This window comes from Lathamus discolor, chromosome 3, assembly GCF_037157495.1.
Source record: "Lathamus discolor isolate bLatDis1 chromosome 3, bLatDis1.hap1, whole genome shotgun sequence".
Taxonomy (NCBI): Eukaryota; Metazoa; Chordata; class Aves; order Psittaciformes; family Psittacidae; genus Lathamus; species Lathamus discolor.
In genome coordinates, this window is record NC_088886.1 from 89,467,021 (window position 1) to 89,494,640 (window position 27,620).

A 27,620-nucleotide genomic window follows, 5' to 3' on the forward strand; every position below is an offset into this window, starting at 1 on the left:
TCAAGCTCTTTCTTTTCTTTTGAATAATCCCCTCTATTCCTTGGCAATCCTTCTCTTGTTGTCCTCATTGCAAATAACTTTTGAACATCTTCCATTTTCTCTTCTGTCATGGTTCATTGTTGTATGATCTGTCTATCAGGACTCTGTGTGATAAAAGGAATCTCTAAATTTATCATGATTTTATGAACAATGCTTAGAAATAATGTCCTTGCCTGTATAGTGCACATTGAGTCTCCTGGTATCAGCATATCATCTTCTGCTCCCTCACTGACCTTTTCTGAAATGGTCATTGAAGGTGGGAACGGCTGAGGAGGAGAAGCAGTGACAAGGTGTTTGAGGGTTAGTAGTGCTGTCTGTGCAAGAATGGTTCACATACAGCAGAACATGTCTATCACAGAACTTGGAGTTGAACCCTGGTTTTCTGTGGCTCCTTGAAGTCTTATTTGTTGGAATTTTGCTTAGCATTGCTAACACTCTTCATAAGTTAGAATTAAAAAATGGAAGATTAACTGGGAAGAAATGTTTATCATATGCTATTGAATTTATCATTTGTGTCTATTAGATGTTATAGTGGTTATTATATATTAGAAATGTTTTCCCCTCCTGTGTTCTTATGTGAGAAATGGCAGAAAATGTGTGTTTCTCATCTCATGAATTTGCTTGTACTTCCTGATTGTGTAATTCTGGATCTGCAGAAGATGAAACTGAAATGAAAACATGTCCCATTTCATGGGACTGTTGGTTTTCTCCTGTTGTAAGAAGTGATTAACATCATATCTATTCCAAAAATGTATTCTCTCATGAAGTTTTGCATTCATTTTAGCTCTCAGTAGTGCAGCTGTTTAGTCTTCAGACTGATACTTGCAGTACATTATTGTGTCAGTATTACAGAGCTGCTACTATGAGTTAGTTAGAAAATTTGAGATTTTTACCTCAAACCAACACCCTACATATTGGTGCACATTACTGAAATGATGGATACTGGTTGCTAGACTAGTTGGGGCATGGCTTTATCCATGAACCAAAAGAATTTCTTTTAAGATGTAATCATTTATTTGTTATTTTAGGCAGAAGATTGAGCGATGCACTCTCAATGGTACAAATCGTGAGGTAATTGTTAGCACTGCTCTGCATCCATTTGCAATGACATTGTTTGATCAGCACATATATTGGACAGACTGGAGCACACAAAGCATTTACCGAGCTAATAAGTATGATGGTTCAGATCAGATTGTGATGATCATGAATCTTCCACAAAGACCAATGGATATTCATGTCTGGGCAAAAAGTAAGCAGCAACAGTGTACCAACCCTTGCAACCAGTTTAATGGTGGCTGCAGTCACATCTGTGCACCAGGTAAGCTCTTATGCTTGATGACTGTAAGGTATTAGTGTTGCCTTTAAGAGAGTTCATAATATAATATGTTTAATATTTATTTTATTTATAAGTGCAATCAAAATGGTTACAATTCAAGGTCATGGTATTTTGCTAACACACCTGAGGGTTGTGTCTGAATCCTCACAAATAAAAATGATAGGTTTCTCTAAATATAAACCAACACATTGTATTCTGGGGTTTTAATGTGGTTTTTGTAATTTATTTTTTTTTTCCTCTGGGATAAGACATGAAATGAGCTCCACAGTATATGCTTGCCTTAGGAATACATACTGATGTGCTGTATACTGAACAGATGTTTCGTACTACATATTTAAAAAGTCTTTATGGTCACTATATCGCATGATAATCTGAAGTCTTTCCTAATGATTAATTCCCAAAATAAATGTTTCTACTGTCTTGTTTTAAATGTTGGACAATTGGTAAGAAGTTGGCACAAATTGATTTCTATCTACACTGTGGGACAGGTGTCCTTTTGAGTCATGGGCTCCAGAAACATACTCTGTATCATCAGCTGCATTTTGGGGTGAGGCCTGAGTGACATATGTCTTCCATCTTGTAACTCTCCTTGTGCACATTTAAGGAGAGAATTAAAGTGTGCCAACATGTTACCAGTCCAAATGGCCAGGAAGCCAGAATAGCAGTGTACCCCAAAGAGCATACCCGTTACAGAGCTCTTTCATGTGTTGTGGATTTTTGGGAGTGATGCTCCTTCACTTTGAAAAACTTATTCGGTGCCTGCTTGTAGTAATTGTGTAAATGCCTTTAAAAGTCTGTCTTGACTGAAAACAACTTCTGATTGATTTTGAAAAGAGTGGTTAGTCTAGTGCGAGGAGTTTTGAACATCCTGTTTTCATTTTGAGGGATAGAGACTCATCAGAGCTGCTGCAGCTCCAATATTTGAAAGCATCAGATGCCATCTTGCAGCCACCCAAAAACTATTTGGACAACAAGAAAATATCGAGATACTCCACATTCTCATCTCAATTCTTTTAAAGAACTCTGCAATAACTCCTGTGGGTTTTAATGGGTTTGCTTATGCTTAACTGAAACAAAAATCTAAGTTATCAGACTTCTAAGCAGATCTTATAGGAATTGTGAGAATTTCATTTCCTTTTCCAGTGTTACAGCTGTGAACAGTTTCATAGAACCCGATCTAAAGCAGCAATGTTAAATTTGTGGGTTGGTGGGTTTTTCTCAAGTTTTTTTATATTTTATTTTTACTGTCAAACATAAATTTAGGTCCAGCTGGTGCAGAATGTCAGTGCCCCTCTGAAGGTCGCTGGTATTTAGCCAACAACAACAAGCACTGTATTGTGGATAATGGCACCAGGTGTGATACTGGTTTCTTCACGTGCCTTAATGGGCAATGTATCTCTGAGCGATGGAAATGTGACAATGACAATGACTGTGGTGATGGCAGTGATGAATTGGAAAGTGTGTGTGGTAAGCATTTAAAATATCTTCATGAGAAAGTGATGCATACTTTCTTAACTGTACTGTATTTTCACTTTTATGTCTTCATGATCATGGATCTTAATGGCTGCCATTAGAAACGGTCTCTTGCTTGCTCAAAGACTTGAGATCTGAATGGCTATTCATTTGCCCTAGAGTCCAAAAGCACTGTGGTGTTGAATTTTTGTCACGTATAGGTAATTTCTACTTTGTTTAATTCAAATTTATGTTTTACTTTGCATGCAGTCCGTTTTGCAGCTGTGTTTGCCCTGGCAGGTAAAAATATGTGATTTTACTTGTAATCTAAGCTCTGTGACAAAGTAACATTTTATCCATGTATATTCTTATCTATTTACTTACTTATTTATCTGTTTATCCATTTATTTTCTCTGCAGCTTTCCATACTTGTCAGCCAACAGCTTTTACCTGTGGTAATGGGCGATGTGTGCCCTATCATTACCGTTGTGATCACTACAATGACTGCGGGGATAACAGCGATGAGGCAGGCTGCTTGTTCCGAACTTGTGACTCCCACACAGAATTTACTTGCAATAATGGAAGGTGTATTTCTCTTCAATATGTCTGCAATGGAGTGAACAACTGCCACGATAATGGCACATCAGATGAGAGGAATTGCCGTAAGTTTGCTTACCTAGTGCCTGTTTGAGTCTGAGTCTTTAGACTGAAGAAGAGGTAAATGTGTTTGTGTGTGAAGAATCATGACAAAATCAAAGAGGATAAAGGATTTCTTTATTTACGTTATAGATTCTGCTTAATGTTATTTGAAGGAAATAGAATTGTTAAAAGATATTCTGGAGTATCCTAAGATATTACATAATAACAATTGTTTTACATAGTCTGCCTTGATGTAACAAATGTTCATGCAGTACTTACTATTAGGTCTTGTGAGTATTCGCATGTATTTCAAAAAGGTTATTTTGGATTCATTGGATGCAGGGCTCATGCTTTTGCAGGACTAGCCTGGAGTTTGACAGTGGACTTTTACTTTGTTAATTACACTATATTTAATCATTGGGAGTGTATATTGTGACACGGTTTATATTTATTCTGTTTAGAATGATATGCTTTGTAGCTCTCAAAGTTATCAGTAACGTTTGTTTTCCTTAAGATGTAAATTATGATTAGGTCAATATTGACTGCTTGTTACAATTAATCAAACTCATCATGTCTTTGCACTAAGATTACATTTTTCAGTGGAAAGCATAGCTGGATAGCTGGAGTTAGAGAAATCAATGAAGATATATTTAGTGGATATTTAATGGGTTTTTTTTTCTGATGATTCGTACAGGACCAGCTGGTTGCAAATGCAGGCATTACAGTGTGAATACATGTCAATTTACATTACCTCACACACAAGTATTGGCATGTGTTTCTTTGATCATGTTTTTGTCAGGATTTCTGTCAATGAAAGCAATTGTCTAATTGTTTCCATATGGCACAATTAGAATGACTGCAGTTCAGCAAGTGAGTGAGGTGGGACTCTTTAACAATATTATTTATGTTTTAATGAGATACAGCATAACAGTATTAAGAAAAACTCTAAAGAACTTTTTGTTTGTCCCTCCTTAAAGCGGAGCGCACTTGCCAATCTGGTTATACAAAATGTCAAAGCACAAATATTTGCATTCCTCGAACGTATTTGTGTGATGGTGATAACGACTGTGGAGATATGAGTGATGAGAGCCCTACTCACTGTGGTAAGTTAAGAGGGCCTCTGTTACTTTTCTTGTACTTCAGTAATTTATTCCACTGCTCTATGACATAATCCCAGCTTTCTTAAAACATCTACTCTTGTAATACTGAAGAGTTACGAGGTGCATGCATTTTATTATTAGCTCTCAATTATCTAAGTCATGCTTTTATCTAAAAAAGAAGATCATATTTTTTTCAGCTTTTTAATGCAGCATTTGAGGGATCATTCCTTTTGCTAATTTTGCACTTTCTCCTTTATGGTTTTATAAGTTGCTTCAGTATTACAGTGATCTGGCTTTTTTTGAACTTTGGAATGTTTTTCCTTCTAATCATAATGAATAGCATACAGTCTGAAATGTAATTTCTTTTAGCTCTTCCACATACCTATGTATGTCTTAGCTTATGATTTGTTGTTCATTGCAGCTTCCAGTTATTGTATATAAGTGTCTAGTTTTCAGTCAGCCTTAATTACAAAGCAGTTTATCTTTGCTACTACAGACATTTGTATTAGGTAATAGGTAGTACTTTTCCCATCTAAGATGTTTTGGGTCAGTTTATAAAACATAATGGATGTTTTCAGATACTGATTTATTTTTAGTATTGTCTAAGTGGATTACTTTTTGCTTTCACTAGTTTCCCTAAAGGTATCTGCCTTGAATTAATCAGGCGACAGGTTTTCTAAAATATGAGTTCAATTTTTCTAGCCAGAACATAGCCAGTTTTATCTATGGACCCCCATGTGTCAAAAATATGTGGCTATATATACTGACTCTTATGCTGCTCATGAAAGGTGTGCTTTGTCCCTTCTGCTTTTTATGTCCCAGCACTGCTGACTTATTTAAATCGAGAAGTGGTGAAGGGCAAGAAAGAAAGGGAGAATGGGAGAGCAAAGAAGCCCCAAGACATTAATGAGCAGTTAATTGCCTTTGATTTCTGTCATTGAAGGCACACAGAAGAGCAAATTGAAAGGCCAGATTAGGTCCTTTTTGGTATCTTGAAACAATCAGAGGGTACAGGAAAGTATCTGTAACTACTGAAGAAATTATCAAACACACTCTACATGCCAGGGGGCTCAGCCAAAGTGCAAAGGAATATTTGCAGTGTGCTTAGCTGGAACTATTCAGGGTTACAGTTTGCTCTTGTCTGCCATTAAGAAAAGATTCCTACCTGCAAGTGAAGAAAAATTGGTGTGGAAAAAAGGAAAGCAATATCTGCCATCAGATATTACTTCCTTACTACACATTTTGATTCCTTGTAAAGAATGGAGTCTGCTGCTGTCTGGTTAGGGCGCTGGAGAAATGGGTATATTTGACTGTGCTTATTTTCTTGTGCACAAATCTCAAGTACAAATGTAGAATGTATTTACAGTTGCTGCATGCAATCCTATTTCCAGAGCAAATTCTGTCTACTCATTAGCTGATAGGTACACCCAAGGAGAAAACTAAGCCCATTTTTTGCATGCAAAGATCAAGTTTGTACAATGAACTCATTGCAGATAGGCTGTGAAAAGGCATCCTTCCTAGCATAATTTTTTCTCTTTCTTTTTTTGGGTCTGTAATATTTTTGCATAACATGGACTCAAAAGCAACTTAAAACAAGTTGGAAAGTTAACAGAAAGAAAGAAGTCATACATAGGTTTTTTCTTCCAGTCTCACTGACTTGCACAAATAGTGAGTTTCGTTGTACATCGGGACGTTGCATTCCTGCTCATTGGTACTGTGATCAAGGAATAGACTGTACTGATGGCTCTGATGAACCTGCCTCTTGTGGTAAGTTTACACTCAGACGATACAACACTATGGGCTATGGAAAATCAGTAGTTCCTCTTTTAATTTATTTTTTTTTTTTTTTAGCTTGAAATAAGTATATTCTGAGGTTTACTCACTGACTCTAAATAATGAGTCACTGAGTAATTCAAGTCTTAAATACTTTTATCTATGTATGGAATATGAAGGCTTTTAATTGCAGCAGTTGATTGCTCTTAATGTAATTACTGTTAATGTATAATCTCCTGTGTCTTTGTAAGACTGTGATAGTGGTGAATCAAGTAACAAAAAATGACAAGTATTTTGGTATTATATTGGATGTAAAAGCAGATGTTATGCTATAAAGGAAGTGTGTGTGCAGTATTGCATCTTTGGGAAAAATGGGATGCAGAGGAATGTTGCTGACAGTATAAGGTATCATGGTATTGCAGTAAGCAAATCCTGTGTTTACAATAGAAACTAATGGTAATAAGCAGTGTGGCAGGGAAGAAGGTGAAAAGAAGTAGGTAATCTCTAGGGAAGAAGAGAAGGGGCTAACAGAAATCACTGAGAATTGATACTACAAAATTCTCATTATTCTCACTATAAAAGTTGGCTTAACATAAAGCAGAACAGATTCTTCTATGTTTTAAGCAGGGCTAATAGCTTACTTTGCTTGAGTTGCACCTTTAGCGTAAGAAAATGTCTTGCAGCTTATACCTTAACTAACTGTCTTAAATTTAAACTTTTATTTTACATGTCACTATCATAAGAGTCTCCCTAAAATATCTTTCTTGTTAGATTTTCATGGCAATGCAGGTTAGTTTAACAAGCAAAGTGATTGTTTTCATTTTTAAGTGACCCAAGTGCGGACTTGTTCAAGCGACCAGTTCAGATGTGATGATGGCAGATGTATCCCAGCAACATGGATCTGTGATGGTGATAATGACTGCGGGGATATGAGTGATGAGGATCAAAGACATAATTGTGGTGGGTGTTTAATGCAAATACATACTGCTGTTGTCCTGCAAGTACTTATAAGAAAACAGCCAACCGCAGACTCCCACCCTCTGCCAATTTTTCTATTCATAAAGGTGCACATTAAGATAAGGTGCACTCTTTCTGTACTTTCATTTTCATTATAGGGAGTTAAAATTGAGTATTTTGCTGTCGGAGGGTAATTGTTCTAATTTTGCAATTACTCTTCTTTGAATTTTTGAGTTCAAATGGAGGTATAATTAACCTGGGTTGTTTGTGTGATCTGGGAAGCAAGAACAGCTTCATTTGAGATAGTGCATGGCAAGCAGGGAGTATGTCTTGTGTGTGCATATTAATAACCACATGGTTCTGGCATAATTTCTTCAGAAATTAGTGAATAAAATAAGCATGCCTGTTTAGAGGGTGAATGAAGGGAGGAAGGTTGACCAAGTCTCTTCCTGCACCTTGATTCTTCTAACAATAGATGGATATACTTGCCTTCCTTATTCTCTCTGAATGTGCAGCAAAGCATGGCTTTATTGCGGATTAAGGGTGGATAACTAGTGTTACAGAATACAGAGTATAACTTGGTGTCTCAGTGAACATGCTTTTCTTTCAGCAAACCGCAACTGCACGGCAGCAGAGTTCACATGTGCCAACAATCGACCCCCGCTCAGGAGGTGCATTCCTCGGGCATGGGTCTGTGATGGTGATGCTGACTGCAGTGATGCATTTGATGAGCACCAGAACTGCACACGACGATCTTGCACAGAAAATGAGTTTACTTGTAGCAATGGTTTGTGCATTCGAAACACATACAGGTTTGTTACTACCTGAGCCACTGCAGGAATATTCAAAATTTGCTTAAAGTGAAGGAGATAATTCAAAATCTTTTTCATACTCTTTACTTGTTAAGTAGATCTACATGCTGTAATGATACTGTTTATCTGCTCTGCATTCATGCATTAGTTTTAACTTTAAAATGCTCAGAAATTTTCTACGTTAATATTCCCAATACTCACCATTAACATTGCATCATTTTTCTTGTGCCTAGTAATGTCTCTTGGGGTGATTCTGTTCAGCTTGTAACGCATATAGGAAATAAAGCAGACCTCAGAGAACCAGATTCTATATAATATGAACCTAATCTCTAAAAGTTTCTTTCATTGGAGCCAATACTATCCAGTTGCCTTTGGAAATCAGGAGAGTGTATCTATCCATCTGCCCTAAAGGTAGTGATTATCTTATATTTGTTCATGCTTCTTCAGATGTGACAGGCGGAATGACTGTGGTGACGGCAGTGACGAAAGGGGATGCATCTATGAACCCTGTCAACAGCACCAGTTTACTTGTCAGAATGGGCGCTGCATTTCCAAGGCCTACGTCTGTGATGGGGACAATGACTGTGGTGATGAATCTGATGAGCTGGAACATCTTTGTAATACACCAGAAGCAACTTGCTCTCCTCATCATTTTAAATGTGACAATGGAAACTGCATTGAAGTGGTTAAAGTCTGCAATCGCTTGGATGATTGCTCAGATAATAGCGATGAAAAAGGATGTGGTATGTGTAGATTGATTTATATTGTCTTACTTAATTTGAAATGCTTAAGCAGCCTTAAAAGAAAGAATTCTTAAGACATTTGCTTAATTGCAGTCATAGTCTATCTTCTCTCAGATGGATTATAAGAAATTTTTATATCTAATTTTTTTTTAAATTAAATAATATTTCTTATATTGTTTTAACAAACCGTGAAAATTAGCTAATTACATAAACTAAATGTAGTTGAGACATTATGTATTGCCCTTTCATTTGCAAAATGCACCATTCATAAGTATGTATTCTCAATTCACTGTGTTTGGTGACAGACCTCTAAGGTGCTAGAATAATTTTGCATTAGATTACATTCTTTTCCTTGTTCCTTTATTACAGCAGCCCAGATTCATATTCAGCATTTCCAGGGCCTAGCAGGGAGAGAGAGAGACAGAAGAGTATGTTGGAAAGTGACTGCACTATTTTCTCTGCTAGCTGGTTTCTTGAACAGAACTCTTCTCCTTCCCCAGGTATAAATGAATGCAGTGACCCTTCAATCAGTGGATGTGATCATAACTGTACAGACACACAGACAAGTTTCTACTGTTCTTGTCATCCTGGCTATAAACTTATGTCTGATAAACAGACTTGTGATGATATTGATGAGTGCAATGAAACTCCATCAGTATGTAGCCAGATTTGTGAGAACACAGCTGGCTCCTACATCTGTAAGTGTGCCCCAGGCTATATCCGGGAGCCTGATGGAAAAAGTTGCCGGCAAAATAGTAATATCTCCCCATACCTTATTTTTAGCAACCGTTACTATCTGAGAAATCTCACAGCAGATGGCCAGTCTTACTCTCTCATTTTGCAAGGACTGAGAAATGTGGTGGCACTGGACTTTGACAGGGTGGAAAGGAGGTTGTACTGGATTGATGTGGGGAGGAAGGTCATTGAACGAATGTTCCTAAATGGAACAAATAAGGAGGCAGTGATAAGTGATGATGTGCCCAACGGGGAAGGTATCGCTGTTGACTGGGTTGGCAGGTAAGAAAATACACTTTCTGTCTTTCTGGGCTACTAAGAAAATGATGTGTGAGAAAGTTTACCTTAGGGTTTTCTCCTACTTCATGTGAAATTCCTGATGAGAGCTGAAATAATTTTGTATTGTGGATGCAGTCTTATATAAGTGGACTGGGATTGTTTATCACCATCTAATATGTTACATGACATTCTAGCAGCTGTCATATTAAGTATACTGAGGTTATATCAGAGTTGCTCTCTCATCAATAATGAAGTAGTGCTTATGACCCTTGGGAAAAAACTTGTTAGGAAATCATTAATGAATAGACTAGGCAAGCTACCAGGTGGGATGTTATGTGTGGCTATTGGGTAGGGATTCTGAGGTTAGGCTCTTTATTCTTTTGCTAGCATTTTCTGGTGTTGGGGTGCAGGCCTCTCTCTATACGTAAACAATATGTTACAACAGGTAACTAAATTCCAATGAAGTAAGTAATAACATTAATGAAATTTGGCTCCTGTGCCAATGGGAAGAGCATGTTCCTTTTGCTCTTGAAAAATGCATCTTTAACACTCAAACAACATGATCCACATCACTAGAGCTGTGAGGGCAGTATAAGGGTGATGTAATTGGAAATCACTTTTCATTATGGTAATTTTTTAATTTCATGCTGTGTATCAAAAAGTAATCCGATTTACTTCCATAGAAACTGTCCTTATGTGGTGCTCTTTCTGACAGTGTTCTTGGCTGTGTTTCATCAGGTTTTGCTTTCTGAGTGTAGTACTATCAGTATGAAAGGCTTAAATATCATGGATCAGATTTTGCAAAATAATGAGAATAATGCAAAATGTCACATTTAGAACTTAAATGAGAGTGGTTATATGAATATGTCATAGAATCATAAAAGGTTTAGGTTGGAAGGGACCTCAAAGTTTATCCAGTTCCAAATAGGCCAGGTTGCTCAAGGCCCCGTCCAACCTGGCCTTGAATACTTCCAGGGTTGTGGCATCCACAACTTCTCTGGCAATCTGTTCCAGTGTCTCACCACCCTAATAGTGAAGAAATTTTTCCTAATCTCCCCTCTGTCAATTTAAAGCCATTCTGCCTTGTCCTGTCACTACATGCACTTGTAGAAAATTTCCCTCCAGATTTCTTGTAGGACCCCTTTTATGGACTGGAAGTCTCTTATAAGTTCTCCCCTGAGCCTTCTCTTCTCCAGGCTGAACAAGCCCAAATGTCTCAGCCTGTCTTCATAGGAGATGTCCTCCAGCCAGCCCTCTGAGATTTTTCATGGCTCTCCTCTGGACTCAGTCAATGTCACTATAATATTTTTTATTTTTAAACCCCTTTGTCTCTAAGCCTAATGATACTTAATGTTGCCTGCAGTCCCAAATGCTTTATGATTCATGGACAGGTGAGGAAGGAAAAGCCTATTTTTAGCTCAAGTGTTCCTACTGCTCCATTATTCATACAGTTGCTGAATTATTTCAGCTACCATTAGTTAAGTCATCAGTCAGTTTTTGTTTAGATGTTTCATAAGGGCTGGAGGACAATACAATAGTTGGTGAGTTTTTCCACTCATTTTCAGCAAAGGGAGAGGACTGGAGGTTGTCATGAAGTTCAGGTGGGGAAGAATATCTTCTCCTCCTCCTTGGTGGGAATGGTACTGCTTAGTGTGGTGTAGACAGATTTTATCTGTCAGGCTGTATCTGGAATGGCCCTGTGGATGCTGACCAGCTGTGCAAACAATTTCAAAATAGCTGCTGCATTTTTAATTAAATGCTTTGTTTTGTTGCAGGCTTTTTAAAATCATTGCTTCAGCTGCATGATTTCATTGACTGCAGCTGTGTACACTTCTATGCAAAGTAATAGAAAAGTTAGCAAACTTTAGGTGAAATTTAAATTCGGCACTTGAACTGTTTTTTTAAAGGAGAACCTGCCGGGTGTTCTACCTGTTGGATGAGAGCAGAGGTGGCAGGATGGAACAGATGATGATCCTTTCCAATACCTCACAGCCCTGGTCAGAAACTATTGCACTATGTGTCTGTTTTGCTGGCCATTGATGGTAGGAGGAAAAGGGAAGAGAAGAGGAGTTTAGGGATCTATAGGCAAATGACATATTATTACTCAAATGGGCAACTGCAAGTTTGAATTTGGCACAAATGACTGTGGATCCAGGAACAGTAGGAGTGAAAAGGGCTGTCTGGAGCACTGCATAGAAGAGATGTCAGTTCAGTATGTGTATTCTTCCTTTACAATGGGTATATTGCTTTTAGGATAAGAAAAAACCCCAAAACCTGAAATTTTTAGATGCTGTGAAGCAAAATAAATCAAAACAAGCAAATAAGAATAAATAAATTAAATCATTTCAGAAAACTGTACTGGGTGGATGCCTACAAAGATTGTCTCTATGTCTCTGAACTCGATGGAAGATTTCGGAGAAAGCTAGTGGACCGGTGTGTGGATGCCAACAACACTTTCTGCTTTCAGTACCCCAGAGCAATTGTTGTTCATCCAAAATATGGGTATGACATTTCATGAGTTCTTTTCCTTTCTTTTGCAAATAGTTTTGCACTGTCTTTGAAAATCTGAAATAAATTTTACCTGCCTGCACTTACATTTGCATGGCATTAGATCTTAGTTGCAGCTTAGGAATCAGATAGCATTGAAAGTGGAAATTGGTTCCATGTAGACAAGGAAGTTTTGATTGCAAAGCTAAAAAGATGGTTGGAAGTGTGTGTGGTTTGATAGATGGTGGGACTGCCATTTCCATTCTTTGAAGATGACTGTGATCATGCAGTTGTCTGCTGTAGCAGAGTAACAAATCATAGAATCATAGAATAGTTAGGGTTGGGAAGGACCTTAAGATCATCTAGTTCCAATGCCCCTGACATGGGCAGGGACACTTCACACTAAACTGTGCCATCCAAGGCTGTGTCCAACCTGGCCTTGAACACCGCCAGGAATGGAGCCTTCACAACTTCCCTGGGCAACCCATTCTAGTTTCTCACCACCCTTACAGTAAAGAACGTCCTCCTTATATCCTATCTAAACTTCCCCTGTTTAAGTTTGAACCTGTTACCGCTTGTCCTGTCACTACAGTCCCTAATGAAGAGTCCCTCTCCAGCATCCTTATAGGCCCCCTTCAGATACTGGAAGGCTGCTATGAGGTCTCCACGCAGCCTTCTCTTCTCCATGCTGAACAGCCCCAACTTCCTCAGCCTGTCTTCATACGGGAGGTGCTCCAGTCCCCTGATCATCTTCGTGGCCCTCCTCTGGACTTGTTCCAACAGTTCCATGTCCTTTTTATGTTGAGGACACCAGACCTGTACACAATACTCAAAGTGAGGTCTCACGAGAGCAGAGTAGAGGAGCAGGATCACCTCCTTTGACCTGCTGGTCACGCTAATATAAATATGTTAACCTTTTTATTATCTACCTCAATCTATGCTTTAGTTCTTTTGCAAGAAATACTATATTTGAGTGTGGCTTCTAATATTTACTTCAGCATATTTTTACCACAATCCTAACTATTCATTATTTGAACAGACAGATCTACTGGACAGACTGGGCAGATCGAGCTTACATTGGACGAGCAGGCATGGATGGCAAGGAGAAGACAGTGATTATTTCTACAAAGTTAGAGTGGCCCAATGGACTCACCATAGATTACACCAATGACAAGCTCTACTGGGCAGATGCCCATCTAAATTACATAGAGTATGTATGCAGAAAGAATAAAACAAGTGAATAATTGCTCATGTCAGATTGCAGTGGTAGCATTTAAAATGCTGTAAGCATCATACATATTTCTACCTACTGACTGTAGGAAACAAGAGTCAGAAAGTACGGAGTAGTAGGTGATACAAATTACTAGATGGCACAGTAGTAAAAATTATAGTGAAAAGATTCACAACCTGTACTCAAATATGCATCTTCTCTATATCTAGATGTACGACCTGAACCAAAGCAAAACTGAGTATAAAAATCACAACTTTTTCCAACTTAATAAAATGGTATACAAATTGTTAGATGTCTGAATGTTTGTCCATAGGTATGACATGGAATTTTCTGTTAGCATGTGGGGTATTTTTTACTAACCAAGAAAAATATATTAATTGCTTCTAGTGTTAGAAAATTTCCACTGAAATAGCAGTAAAAATGAGTAACTAGCATTTGTGATTCTTGTCTAGGCATTGAAATACTTTAAAAGCAACTTTTGTATTTATATTGCTATTTATATTTGTATTCATATTTACATTTACATTTGGATTTATCTTTATGCTTACTTCTTTTCTGGCAGCCTTTTCTATGCTGAAGCCTTAAAGCCATGTTTTTAAAAATCTGTATTAATTATATAATTTGCCTCTATAGCAAGGTGATAGTAAAAATATAAAATGTTATTAAAGATATCAGAGGAGATTCTAAATCAGAAAGACATGTACAGTTTAGGAATGTAGGAGGTCACGTCTTACATGTTCCATTAGTAGTCTGAATGATCCAGGCGGGCTAGTCTCCTGTGTGACAAAAATAACTTGCTCTAAGACAGCAAATGGTCCCTTCCAACCCTTGGGATTCTGTGTGAAATGTGCAAGATTTCGTTTATCTAGATGATATGCACTTTACGTTTCAGTGGATGCTCCTCTATTCCATTTGTTTGCCTAAAATAACCCGTTGTACTTTCCTGTGTGTTTTAAAATTAGTTCATTGAGGACAGTGATCGCTAGGGACTAAATAAACTACAATTCCACATTGCATGATCCTGAACACCAAAAATGAAGTACCATAAGCATACATAATAAAGATGTGAAGGTGTTTTAGCATTCATCTGAATGTTTTGCACATATTTTCCTTTGTGTAGATATTCTGACCTGGATGGACATCATCGTCACACAGTATATGATGGGACTTTACCTCATCCATTTGCAATAACAATATTTGAAGACATGATATATTGGACTGACTGGAACACAAGAACAGTTGAAAAAGGAAATAAATATGATGGATCAGGCAGGACTGTTCTTGTGAACACCACACACAGGCCATTTGACATCCATGTTTACCACCCGTACAGACAGCCCTTTGGTAAGAAAACAGATTTAGATTTGCATTTAACTGTTATCCAGAGGCTTATCATGAAAGGTCTTGGGTGCACTCAGCTTTTGCCTTTTCTGGGAGTAAAATGCGCAGAGTAAATATAGACCTTTACAATTATAAATTGCCTTTTCTTTCAATAGTAATGACTGGAAGTGTGTAATTTTAAATTCATTTCTGAAATGTCATAGCTTAATAGCATACATTTCCTGTATATGAAATCATGCATTTATCTCCCTAGTTTCTGGTATTCAACTTCTTACATTTAGGCTTTCAATACATTATTAGAGGAGTCTATTGTACATTGAGACCTTTGTGTCCTGGGATTTGCAAAGTATAGTAATATTTATTCTTCTATTTTACCAGTAAATAATCCTTGTGGCACCAACAATGGTGGTTGTTCCCATCTTTGTCTGATAAAAGCTGGTGGTCAGGGTTATTCCTGTGAATGTCCTGATAACTTCATGATAGTACAGTTCGGCAACACAGCCCACTGCCTTCCCATGTGCTCTAGCACCCAGTTTCTCTGTGCAGACACTGAGAGGTAAGTTCACTGCTGTCTATTTTTCAAAGATGTAAAGATACATCTTGCAGTTTAGTCTCTTCAAAACAACATGGAGTTAGGAATCCCTTTTGCTCTCACTGTGAGTTTGTGGTGTGTGTGCAAAGACGAAGTAAGGACCAGACAGACTTCCCTTTTGAAAAAATACTTCCAGATTAATTGTTTAAATAGTACTTTTTACTTTTCTTCCTGTTATATGGCATTGCTAATGTAGCAAAGGTTGGGTGTTAGAAATGTGTACCTCTATGAACCATCTCCAGTTGAATTCACAAACCTAGGACCTTCTCTTATTTTTTTGTTCATCTTTTACTATGTATCTGTTTCTGCCAAATATATGCTGTCTGCCAGTGACCCAGGAAAGCAATTTAGTTGATGTGGGGGTGCATTTCCAACTCTTTTTCTGAGATAATTGCAGTAGAGGGAGAGAAATTGTGATAAAATGTGCTGATATTGTATCATTCTGCAGCCTATGAGGCAGACCTGCTTGTTGGGTGGCCTTTTGAAACAGTGTTACAACAATATTCCCTAGTGAAATTCTTGTGCTAAAGCTCAGGTGAATTAAAATATTACATTAAAAATCTAATTGATAATTATTTTAAAAAGCATGAGATGTGGTTACCATAAATATACATAAAAATTAAAACATTCTTAATTTGCTGTTAACTTCCTTCTGTAGACCCACCAATACCATCTATTTCTGGTGATAGTATTGTGGTTGTATAGCTGCAGAGATGTATCGAAGAAAACACCGTCTTCTCTTTATAGGTGTATTCCTATCTGGTGGAAATGTGATGGACAGAGGGACTGTCGAGATGGCTCTGATGAGCCCCCTACCTGTCCGCACCGATACTGTCCTGTTGGTCAGTTCCAGTGTAATGATGGGAACTGCACAAGTCCACATTTCCTGTGCAATACCCAGCCAGATTGCCATGACAGATCAGATGAAGATCCTGTACTTTGTGGTATGTTACAACTAATAAATTTAAGTGTTTTGCCATTACAAAAGATGTAAACTATGTGTAAATTTCAGAATCATTATCCCATTTTGTAGTGACAGAACAAGGGAAAACGGTATTAAACTGAAAGAGGGTAGATTTAGATTAGCTATTAGGAAGAAATTCTTTGCTACGAGGGTGGTGAGACACGGGAAGAGACTGCCTAGAGAAGCTGTGACTGCCCTATCCCCTGAAGTGTGCAAGGCCAGGTTAGTCAGGACTTTGAGCAACCTGGTGTAGTAGAAGGTGTCCCTGCTCATGGCAAGGGTGTTGGTACTAGATGATCTTTAAGGTCCCTTCCAATTCTAACCATTCAATGATTCTGTGATTTTACAGATGGAAAGGTGAGATAGACAGATGCACTCTTTATTAATCTTGCACCTGCTACAGCAATTCTCCTCTGTGCAAAAGCAGGGTACAGGAGATCAAAAGTATCAAAACAAATCAAAATACCAAAACACAAACATTTTCTACACCTTTGACATAGATTTGCACTGATGTAAATTTCAATCTGAGGTATAAAATACTAGAAGCAGGACCTGCTTTGTTAAGTAAACCATGGTGAGCATGAGGAATCCAGGACTTCCTAATGCTAGGTCGGTCTACCAGCTATACTAATTTTCCCTGTATTGTAGAGCTTTGTGATGATGGGACAAAATTATTTCACCTTCTTCATTGCAGTGCATGTGGGAAGATTTGTTTTGGAGAGTTGTGACTTCTAAAGTACTGCTTGTAATGGCAGTATTTTAGAAATGTAGCCTAACTATGCTCGTGGAATTATGTTATTTCCTTAGAAACTGTCTTATTCCACGTACTTATGTCTGATTTAAAAAAGCACATCCTTAGTTCTCTTTTTGTAAATAATGTAGTTCTGGCAGTTGTAAGCTCAGTAATATAAAGGGGAAGTGGTGGTGGGGAGAGCAGTGTGGTTGTATAATTGATAGTTTCATTGTCTTCCATTAGCAAAGTGTTTCTAACAATGACAGAAATGTCAATTTTACCTGAGTTTCAATAGCTAAGCTCTTGAGTGTGGCACTGGGGAATATTATATAAGTAGAAATGTGTCAGCTGGATAATGTGTCACGGGTTTTAACGTACCAGGTACAATAAAAGTCAGTTTAGGTCTATATAGTTTGTTCTGCTTATCTTGTGCATGGGAATAGAATCCTTTAGTCTAGAAAATGTATGGAAATTGTGACATACTGTTCCTTCTTGAACAGTTTGGCAGTGTATATAAAAAAAGTAGTAGGGTGGTATCCAGTGAGACATACAAAGTCTGGAAGCAGAGATCAATGTTGACTCCTATTTTCATAGATCTTCAGAGCCTCCCCAGTTTGCCAGCACTGCTGACATTAGGTTACAGTGCTTTGCCTTTGGGAATAGAGGTTGTACATGTATAGGTTGTGGAGCTGATATTATCGTGGTCTTCTGTTTTCTGAGATGTTCATTCATAGTCAGAGGAACAGGCTCATCAGGCAATATATATCTAAGGTAGTAGTACAGGCAGAGCCATCACAATGTCATTTAGCCCCTCTGCAAAGTGACGGGAACCCCTGCCATGTCATGTTTGAATGTTGGCTTTACTCCCCTATGCCTTAGGAGAAGATAGTATCTGTTTCACTCCTACAAAAATGTAGATTCATAGTGAGCTTGTCTCAAGACGTCTGTGGGAAACATGCCATGTGACATTAGAAATCTGTAACTTATCTGGGCAATTAAATGTGGTTTCTAGTTTTTACTGGCTTTCTTTCTAACTTTTGATGTAGACATGATAACTACTTAATCGACATAACAGCTGGCTGTTCTTCAAGTTTCAGTATCCTAACAGCAGTTCTGGATTCTTTCAGCTAATCACCAGTGTGAAACTCATCAGTGGCAGTGTGCAAATAAACGATGTATCCCAGAAGCCTGGCAGTGTGATAGAGAGGATGACTGTGGTGACAACTCAGATGAAGACAGTACTCACTGTGCCAGTAGAACCTGCCCCCCAGGCCAATTTAAATGTGACAACGGCCGCTGCATCCCGCAGTCCTGGAAATGTGATGTGGATGATGATTGTGGTGATAACTCTGATGAGCCGTTTCATGAATGCAGTAAGCACACATCTGTAGTAAGCTGCCTACATTATAGTGCACCAAAAGCAGAACAAACTGCATTATTTAACTTTCCTGAGGCTTAAAGTTCATTGGAAAGGCATGTTTTTTGCAAGTTAATTGCAGTCATGTAGTAAAGAGTGTTAGAAAATAGAGTATGTGCTGATTCACTACTTATTCTTGAAGGGGAGAAAGCTTATTTGTGCTGGCCAAATTATCAAGAATTAGTAGTGTCTCACTGACTTACTTGGTGCTAGCAGCATCCTTTGCGTGGTGTCTGTCAACACTTTATAAAAAGGATATATGCTGATCCATGGCCTATGTGGAAGTAGTGAATACCAATTCACCAATTTTTGCCTTGTTCCATTTTGGAGTCTGACATATGTCATACTTATTACGAAATCAAAATGAATTTCATTTCTTGAAGCTCATGTTTCTCAGGACGACAGGCATATGAATCAAAAGCTTACAGGGAGAGCAAACATAGAGCACAGTCTAGCCTATATTTAACAGCAGGATTTTCCTCTGTGCTCCAGCATCTCTGAGTTACTGGCCATCTGGAAGAACTTGTGACCACATTTGGGCATCTGAGGACAAGCTGCCTCTTCTGGCTTTCAGGCTTAGGGCTTCTATTACAACCATTACCAGCTCTGAAGACTTCAGGGAAAAACACACTGAATGGCGTTCGAACCTTTCATGGGTTGTAACATATACAAAGTACGAGCAGCATAGGTTGAAAAAGATAGTAAAATCAGTTACATTTAACGCTTTCTCATTACAACACTGACATTAGCAGATAGCTCTTTTTAGTAGAAATAATAACTATTAATTATAACAGATTTTGAAGGGCAAAACAGCAAGGAGGAAAGTTTAATGTCTAAGTAACACAGCTTTGACAACTGCCTCTTTCAGTGGGCCCTGCCTATCGGTGTGACAATCACACACAATTCAGCTGTAGAACCAACTACCGCTGTATACCGTTGTGGGCAGTGTGCAATGGGAATGATGACTGCAGAGACAACAGTGACGAACAAGGCTGTGGTATGTTTGGAGAAAATAATTTCATCATAACTTTGTACCTAAAATACTTCTTTAGTTTACAAACTCCTCAGTTTTCTTGACAGCTTCACTAACAATGTACCTAGGCATGTTTTGCTTGATATCAACTAATTATCTTGGTAGCTACTTGTCAGGAGAAATTCTGTGTGCAGCAGTTCATTGTTCAGCTCACATGTTTATGAACTCTAAAGAGCAAGATTTTATTATTTTGTCTAATATGTCATCAAATTAAACAGGAAATATTGTTACTTGAGCAGAACTATTTCAGACAAAACTGTCGGTATATTTTACATCTACTTAACTTACCTCCTGTACTGATGAAACCATCAGTAATGGCAAGTATGATAATGCATTCTCAGTCCCTTGCACCTGTGTTAAAACCTTATACATTCATACACAAAGCTTAGAAGACATTGGATCATATCAGAACCAGAAAGGAGTTGAAAGTGCAACACGCCATGAGGTCAAGATGCCTTCCTTTATCAGTAATAAGTTTGTTGCTTTTTGTTTCCGTCTCAGTTCCATATAGTTGTTTCAGCTGTTTCTTTATCACATCTCTATTATTTGGCCCAGTTTGTGGCACGAACATCTCTGTTTCAATTATCTTCTGTGCATTCCAACTTATCCAAAGACTATGCTAATGTGCTGTTTCATTGGGAAACTCTGCACTGCAGAGGAGATGACTTGCAGTCCTCTTGGAGATTTCCGTTGTGACAATCATCGATGTATCCCACTGCGCTGGAAGTGTGATGGAGATAATGACTGTGGAGATAACTCTGATGAGCACAACTGCAGTGAGTTATTTTTGACTGTCATGATATAGTCCAGCTTGTGACTTAGCTATCACTTTTCTTGTGAGAATGGGGCAGACAGCTCTCAACTGCAGCCATTCCCTTGTTTTGCTCTATAGCCTGTCTCTGCTGAAATACCATGATGTCAGAAGGAAGTCAGAATTGTGGTGGCAGAAGGAAACATTCTGGATATATAAAAACACTGATAAATCTACTCATTATAAAGCACAAATTCCTGTTTTCTGCTAAGAAATGACATTTGAATTCTGCCCTGTGTGCAAATGTACTGTTATATAATTCCTCAGACAATGAAAGCGGATCAGGTTTTTTTTCTGATTTTGGAGTAAAGGTTCCTGTATAATTCTGTGATGAAACAAAATCCACAGTGATTTTCCTTTTTTTATGTCAAAAGGGGCATAAGACATTTAACATACTTCAAGAGTATTGGGGAGAATGCTGTTTTAACATAATTTACTTTTAAGTATTATGCCACATTATCTGCTCAAATTACTTTTGTCTAATGAGATAGGTGTGGATGTTTACATCTGGGGAACTTATTTGTACATTCATTTTAAATGAAGGTCCTCGTGAATGCACAGAAAGCGAATACCGTTGTGACAACTTGCGCTGCATACCATCCCGGTGGGTCTGTGATCACGATGATGACTGTGAGGACAATTCAGATGAACGTGACTGTGGTGCGTATTGTCTGGATGCTACCTCTTACATATTCACACTTCACGTGTCTAATGTGATAAATTATTCTGCAAAGTAGTCCTTCATGGGAAGCATCTTTAATGGAGTAGTGTTAACCAGATCACTTCAGTCATTCCACCAAAAGTAGAGGATTGCCATAGTTTTAATGGTCTTGGATTTTGCAGTCTTTTTTTAGGGTGCTGTTCTCAAAAAGTAAACACTTTATCTGGATTTGAACAAGATATTTCAACAGCTACTTCTGAATCTTTTCAGATCTGAGGACCTGCCACCCAGGTTATTTCCAGTGTGATAGTGGACACTGTGTTGGAGAGCGCTTCAGATGTGATGGAAATGCAGACTGCCTTGATTTCTCTGATGAAGCAACTTGTCGTGAGTTTCTGGCTTTGCAATTGGTGCTCATTGAGCTCACTTCCAGAAAGATCTGTCCTTTCTCTCTAAGTGAGATGACTCCTTAGAGTTACAGAATTCTGCAACACTCAGTGTTGTCGGTAAAAATTCAGGAGAAGTATAATATTTTGAATCAGCTTTTTAATATAATGATGGATTGCCATCATTTACATTGATTGAAAACACATTCCTAATGCTAGTAAATTAATGCGTTTACAAGGTCCAGTGGAAGATATGCATGTGTTCAAATTAAATTTTTTTACTATCCCACAGACACTGCAGGATCCACTGTTTCGGTTGTACTGTATTCCAACAAGGTTCTGTAATAGGATTGTTTTTTATAATGTTCAGAGGTGTGTATAGTTACCTAAAGTATCAGTGAAGCCAAGGAAATTAAATATTTTCCTGTTTCTGTCTTCCTTCTGTGTATTGATTTACTGCAAAAAAAAAAAAAAAAGATGTCTGTATGCTGTAGCTTGTGTTGAACTCCAGCTCCAGCTCTTTCCCAGAAAGTATTATTCCAGTTGGAATGAAAATATCAGCCCTGTGCTCTATCTGTGCTGACTGACATTGGCCGTTTAGATGATGTTGAAGGGTTGGTTCTGACTTATGTGTTCAAATGATTTTAAGCAGGAGAATTCCTTTCTCTTTTTGTTGGTATCAGGGCAGTTCTGTACATCTTCCTGTGTACTTAATTATAACACCTGTGCTTTCAGAAAGAAGGGGCATCTGCACAGTAGGATCTTTATTTTTCTGATGGTAACCACATCCTGGAATACGCATTGCAAGAGTTAATCTTTCAGAACCTAGGTTACACAACATTTGTCTGTCCTTAAAGGGAGAAAAAAGTATTTGAGAAGCCATTGAAAGGGCAAGGGTGTGGTTTATTTATATAGGTTGGAGGAGTCATATTTTTCATTTCTCTTTGCTTTAATTAATTTTTTTTTCACAGTTTTTACAGAATCTATTTTGGGGTTAGGGCATTTTTTGTTGTTTTTGCATGTTTTGGGTTTGTTGTTGTTTTTTGCTATGCCAATGTGAGTTGCTTTGGAATTGGATATCTTAGGTAGTTCTTTAGTCATTCATGTTTGGTGTCAGTGTCATTATTTTCCTTTATTATTGAACTAGATTTGTGAGTAACAAATTCAAGTAGCATTTGTTAAATTAATGACGGTTTATTTTCAAAATCTTGTGGGCATACCTTACATTGTTTCACTACTTATTCAAATCTGAATTATGTTATAGCTACCAAGAAGTCCTCAGTCCTTGTAGTCTGTTGTTAATGTGGTGCCTCGTGTCTCCTACTATGGAGGGAAGGACATTGAAAAAATAATATAGCGTTAGGCTGAATATTTTTCAGGAAAGCCTAAAATTTTTGTTGTAATTGAAAATGTCTTTGTCTTTTTAATTTTCTTTTCTTCAGCAACACGGTATCCTAATGGTACATACTGTCCACCCATGCTGTTTGAATGTAAAAACCATGTCTGTATCCAGCCATACTGGAAATGTGATGGTGATAATGACTGTGGAGATGGCTCTGATGAAGAACTTCACCTTTGCTGTAAGAGAGAAAAAATATATTAAAATGAATATGCATAATAAAATCTAATTATAATAGAACAATTAGAAAATAAATAACTTCTTTTCACTGGAGATTCTCACAGGCTTAATTCAGGGTGAGTGCTGAGAATTCTGCTTCATATGCAAGTTCACTTCTTCCTCCTATAGTATGTTTCTCACTGCTTTACAGATGTTTGTATACGTGGTCATAAGAGTAGGGAGAAATGTGTCAAAGAGAGAAGGATTCCATTTCCCATTTTTAAGTTGGTTATGTAAAATAAGAGCATCAGTTTGCAATTAATGATTAATTCAGATAACGTATTCTCAAAGGTGCTGACATTTTAAAGCTATCAGTATAGCTAGGACATCTTTGTAAATACAGTTGAGGAGTCCTGGCTCTATTTCTAAAAGTGAGATGTCAATGATTTTTGTCAGTTATGTACTATGTAGCCACTTAAATAGCATTTGTTCATAAACAGGTCTAGAAACCTCAGTGTTATATGTAGAAACATAGGATGTGTCTTTGGCCAAAGACAATGTACTGTCTTCTGACAAGAAAAGTGTAATGTCTTAACATGCAATCACACAAAAGTGGAGAAAATGTTATTTTGGCTCTGAATGCCTCTGCACCTTCTGAAATATAGGAAATATACAAATGTTACCAGGTGAAAGTGATTGGGTTAATTTGTGACTCAGTGGCATGAAGTGTCAAAGTGTGACTGACTTGATCTCTGTGGTTTCAGTGGATATTGCCTGTGAATCTCCATTCCGTTTCCGATGTGAGAACAATCGCTGTATATATAGTCATGAGCTGTGCAACCAGGAGGATGACTGTGGAGATGGGAGTGATGAGAAAGAGGAACACTGTACGTTTACACAAAATTGAGCAGCAAATTTAGTAACTGTGATGTTCTCAATGTTTAATGATACCAAAGGACTATGGAAGTGTCAAAATTAAGTGTAAATTATGAAAACCAGAGCTCAGTAGGAACTATTAGTATGAACTAATTTGAACTATGGTTATTGATAGGTACTATGTATTCGCAGCTCTCCATGCAAGTAGCAAAAATCAGCAAACATTTGTCTGAAAAGTTCAGAGCATGATTTTCAAAATAATAATTGTTTTTTATTATGAGCAGCAACTGAATTGTATCAGTTTATTATGAACTCCACTGAAAATAATGAAGAAGAAAGTTTTACTGTATTATAAAATAAAGACGAGATGGATAGCTGGGACTTTTAAAATAGAGAAACGGGTGCTTCTGAACTTGTGGCGCTGTTGTTCACATAGTAACAGTGTTGGTGATATTTATGCCCAAATCCTGCGGAAGCTCTGTTAATAGGTTTTTGTCCTCAGGTATCTTATGTAGTTTTTATTGACTATGTTGATTTTTATATTACCAAGTTTAATCATATTGCTTAATGATATTATTTGATAGCTTTATTGTATGATATCCTTAACATTAACTATTTACTAATATATCAATAATCTTTTGAAGCCTGCAGTAGATATATGAAGTCTATTGTTAAAGGATATGAATAGAATTGCACTATTAAGAAGAAAGCTCAATCAACTGTTAACAAGAGGAATTTACCTTCTGTCTTTATAAAATGGAGGGGGCTCCTTTCAGTTTGTGGGGATGTGGCTAGAAGTCAGGAGGCCATGTTTCTAGTTTCAGCTTTACTACAGACTTTCAAATTCTCTCAATCATTATTTTACTGGATTGCATGAGCTTCCTCATTATCAGTGTGGAATAGTAATGGCTGTTGGTACTGTATAGCTGAAACTGTGACAGAGGAGTGTTTCTCTTCTTGACTATAGGTAGAGAACCAACCCCAAGACCATGTACAACTGAAGAATTCAAGTGCAGTAATGGAAATTGCATTCCTCTACATTATGTCTGTGACAATTATGATGACTGCGGAGACCATTTTGATGAAATGGGCTGCAGTAAGTAATAATGTCAATAGAATACAAAATTACAGTGCTATTGAAGTAAAAATTTCTGGAACTGGTAACAATACATGTTTCTTCTTGACTAGCATACTAAGTGTTGATTTTTAATTAGCCTGTGCTAGGATTATTGAATTAGCCATGACAGTATCTCCTGTTTTCCTTCTTTTGCAGTATTTAAAAGGCATATAGATGTGGCACCTAAGGGACATGATTTAGTGGGAGTTGGCAGTGTTAGGTTTATGGTAGCTCTCAATGACCTTAAAGGTCTTTTCCAACCTAAATGATTGAAATTCATTGCTCTGAACAGTCAGTTTTAGGCTTAGAGTATTCATGCATCACAAAAAATAATTTGATCTTGTTTCTGATCTTGTTTTGAAATGGGTTGCATTATGGAGGCGAGAACAGCCAGATATTTCAATCGTAATTTCAATAGGCCAACCTAGGGAATTATTCATGGGCAGACTCTGAACTGGTATAAGTTGCTGCAGCCCCGTTAAAAACTGAAGTATATTGACATGCTTGCATTTTCCTGTTTACAGACATGACCACAAAATTTTACAAAGACAGCCAGTTTTGGGCTGAGGCCCTTCTCAGATCTTTTGCACAACTTCTGTTAATGATGCATTATGCATTTACTAGTATCCATTTAGAGGTAAAAGCTTTGACTTGAACTTTGAAGCAAGAGCGAGTATTCTCATGGAATCTGTTAGACAAGAAATCCTAACTTTTTATATTAATATATAGACAGCTGCAGAGTGATAATAGGAGCATGTACTTGCAATTTCAACTGGTCAGGCTTTGATGGCTTCAAGTGACACTGTGCCAAATGATGCCCTGGCGATTTAAATCGCTTGTAAATCGCAAATAACTCAGAAGCCTACAGTGCAGTCCACTTTGAAGCAGCTGTTGTCTCTGTTTCACATACCATCCCAGATGCAATGACTGAAAATATTGAAGTACAAAAAGGGTATGAAACAGTGCAAACCAGACACCTGGCAGCCAGCACTCTCCTATCTGGGGGCAGATGTGAATGCAGATCCAGTTGTAACATTTGTAGCTTTCCCAATATCAAATACCTGTGTTCTGGAAAAAACAAGAATATTTATGTGTGTGTGTGTACAATGAATTTATGCTTTACATATATATGTAATTGACCTGTTTAAACTTAATTCAATTAGCACTGGGATGTGTATGTGTAAAGGAATGTAATACCTTTGCCTTACATCTCTTTCTCATGCTCTGTAAATAAACATGTTATTTCTTGTTTCTAGTTATATAACAAAATTGAGTTTGAAAGTCCTTGTGTACATGTAGAATATGTCAGAAACAAGACAATTTTGAATGTACTTTGAGAAGAGTATAATTTTCACTATCTGTTACAGAGTATCTGTTATCCTTGACTTGTCTTTTCCATTATAGGCATGTTTTAAAGGGCAGTGTATTCTGTGCAATGACCTGTATTGACTTCAGTAGGCATTAGATTAGGTACGGCATGAATGAGCTGTCATCTTCTCTCTAATTTGCACATATAAATAATGTAGGGCCTGTGTTATGCATGATAGCAACTGAGAACATTTTTTGCTTAGCTGATAATAAAGGACTGGGTAAGAAAGAGACGGATGGGTTGGCAAAGACAGGAGGTAGAGTCAAGTCTCTTAAATAGTCACTGCGGATTGGTGTTAATGTTGAATGCCATGTCTCTTAAGGAAGGTGAGCTTTGATTGTTGTGGCTCTTATCCTGGCCCTGTTCACTTCTAGAGATTAAACTTCTTAATTGACAGCCATCTTGACCAGCATTTACCACCCTCTTCCAGTTAGTTATAGAGAATAGATGCTCACATTAATTGAGTTTCAGTTAGAAAAAAAGGAAAGAAAACTAATGTGAAAACAATTTTCAGTTATCATAATGATATAAATTATGACACCCCAATCACTTTGTTTTTTTAATTATAATTGTATAAATTCTTTCCCCCCCACAGATCCTGGAACAGAGCGAACTTGTGCAGAAAATATCTGTGAACATAACTGTACCAACCTGAATGAAGGAGGCTTTATCTGTTCCTGTAGGCCAGGGTACAAGGCCAGTGAAACTAACAGAAACTCCTGTGATGGTATTTTCAATCTTCTAAACATTTCCTCACTGTTAAGTGTTCAGTGACCTGTCACTTCATCCAAATGCGACTGCCTATTTTTGCAATCTAATAGGGCTGTTATACATTGAGCAGATGCTTCCGAAATTGTTTTGCTGATGAATCATATTTTCTACCATTGCAGGCCTCATTCAACAAAGAACTGGCTCCACAGTTCAGACTTGTTTTAAGCTTTCGGTGGCTGTAGGTGTATGTTTTCTCTTTATTGTATATAGATTTTGTCACATCTTTGCAATCTGAGGGACAGAAATTTGCTGGACTTCTGTTTGTTTGTTTTACCTCTTTTTTCTTGTTGAAAGAAAACTTACTGAAGATTATGCAGGCCTTCTGTTCTGCTTCCAAACAGGCCTACAGTAAAGGTCTATTGTGCCATAATTTTGCACTGGTAAAATATGGTGAGGAGTTTACCCAAA

At 37.6% G+C, this 27,620-nt stretch overlaps 1 protein-coding gene across 2 annotated transcripts in view; it reads left to right on the forward strand.

Annotated features, from left to right (window-relative positions):
- The window catches only part of LRP2 (LDL receptor related protein 2), a 122,468-nt gene that overhangs the window by 76,997 nt on the left and 17,851 nt on the right, over positions 1 to 27,620 (forward strand). For both annotated transcript variants that reach the window (XM_065670450.1, XM_065670451.1), the window contains exons 42-64: positions 1,068 to 1,357; positions 2,639 to 2,842; positions 3,247 to 3,489; positions 4,444 to 4,569; positions 6,214 to 6,333; positions 7,168 to 7,299; positions 7,907 to 8,108; positions 8,556 to 8,851; positions 9,352 to 9,868; positions 12,215 to 12,367; positions 13,392 to 13,562; positions 14,704 to 14,927; positions 15,303 to 15,480; positions 16,264 to 16,460; positions 18,341 to 18,586; positions 19,499 to 19,627; positions 20,320 to 20,439; positions 21,018 to 21,134; positions 21,406 to 21,522; positions 22,964 to 23,101; positions 23,844 to 23,966; positions 24,923 to 25,051; positions 27,037 to 27,168. In XM_065670450.1, the coding sequence (XP_065526522.1) occupies positions 1,068 to 1,357; positions 2,639 to 2,842; positions 3,247 to 3,489; positions 4,444 to 4,569; positions 6,214 to 6,333; positions 7,168 to 7,299; positions 7,907 to 8,108; positions 8,556 to 8,851; positions 9,352 to 9,868; positions 12,215 to 12,367; positions 13,392 to 13,562; positions 14,704 to 14,927; positions 15,303 to 15,480; positions 16,264 to 16,460; positions 18,341 to 18,586; positions 19,499 to 19,627; positions 20,320 to 20,439; positions 21,018 to 21,134; positions 21,406 to 21,522; positions 22,964 to 23,101; positions 23,844 to 23,966; positions 24,923 to 25,051; positions 27,037 to 27,168 (4,304 nt within the window). The remainder of the gene's footprint in view (positions 1 to 1,067; positions 1,358 to 2,638; positions 2,843 to 3,246; positions 3,490 to 4,443; positions 4,570 to 6,213; positions 6,334 to 7,167; positions 7,300 to 7,906; positions 8,109 to 8,555; positions 8,852 to 9,351; positions 9,869 to 12,214; positions 12,368 to 13,391; positions 13,563 to 14,703; positions 14,928 to 15,302; positions 15,481 to 16,263; positions 16,461 to 18,340; positions 18,587 to 19,498; positions 19,628 to 20,319; positions 20,440 to 21,017; positions 21,135 to 21,405; positions 21,523 to 22,963; positions 23,102 to 23,843; positions 23,967 to 24,922; positions 25,052 to 27,036; positions 27,169 to 27,620) is intronic.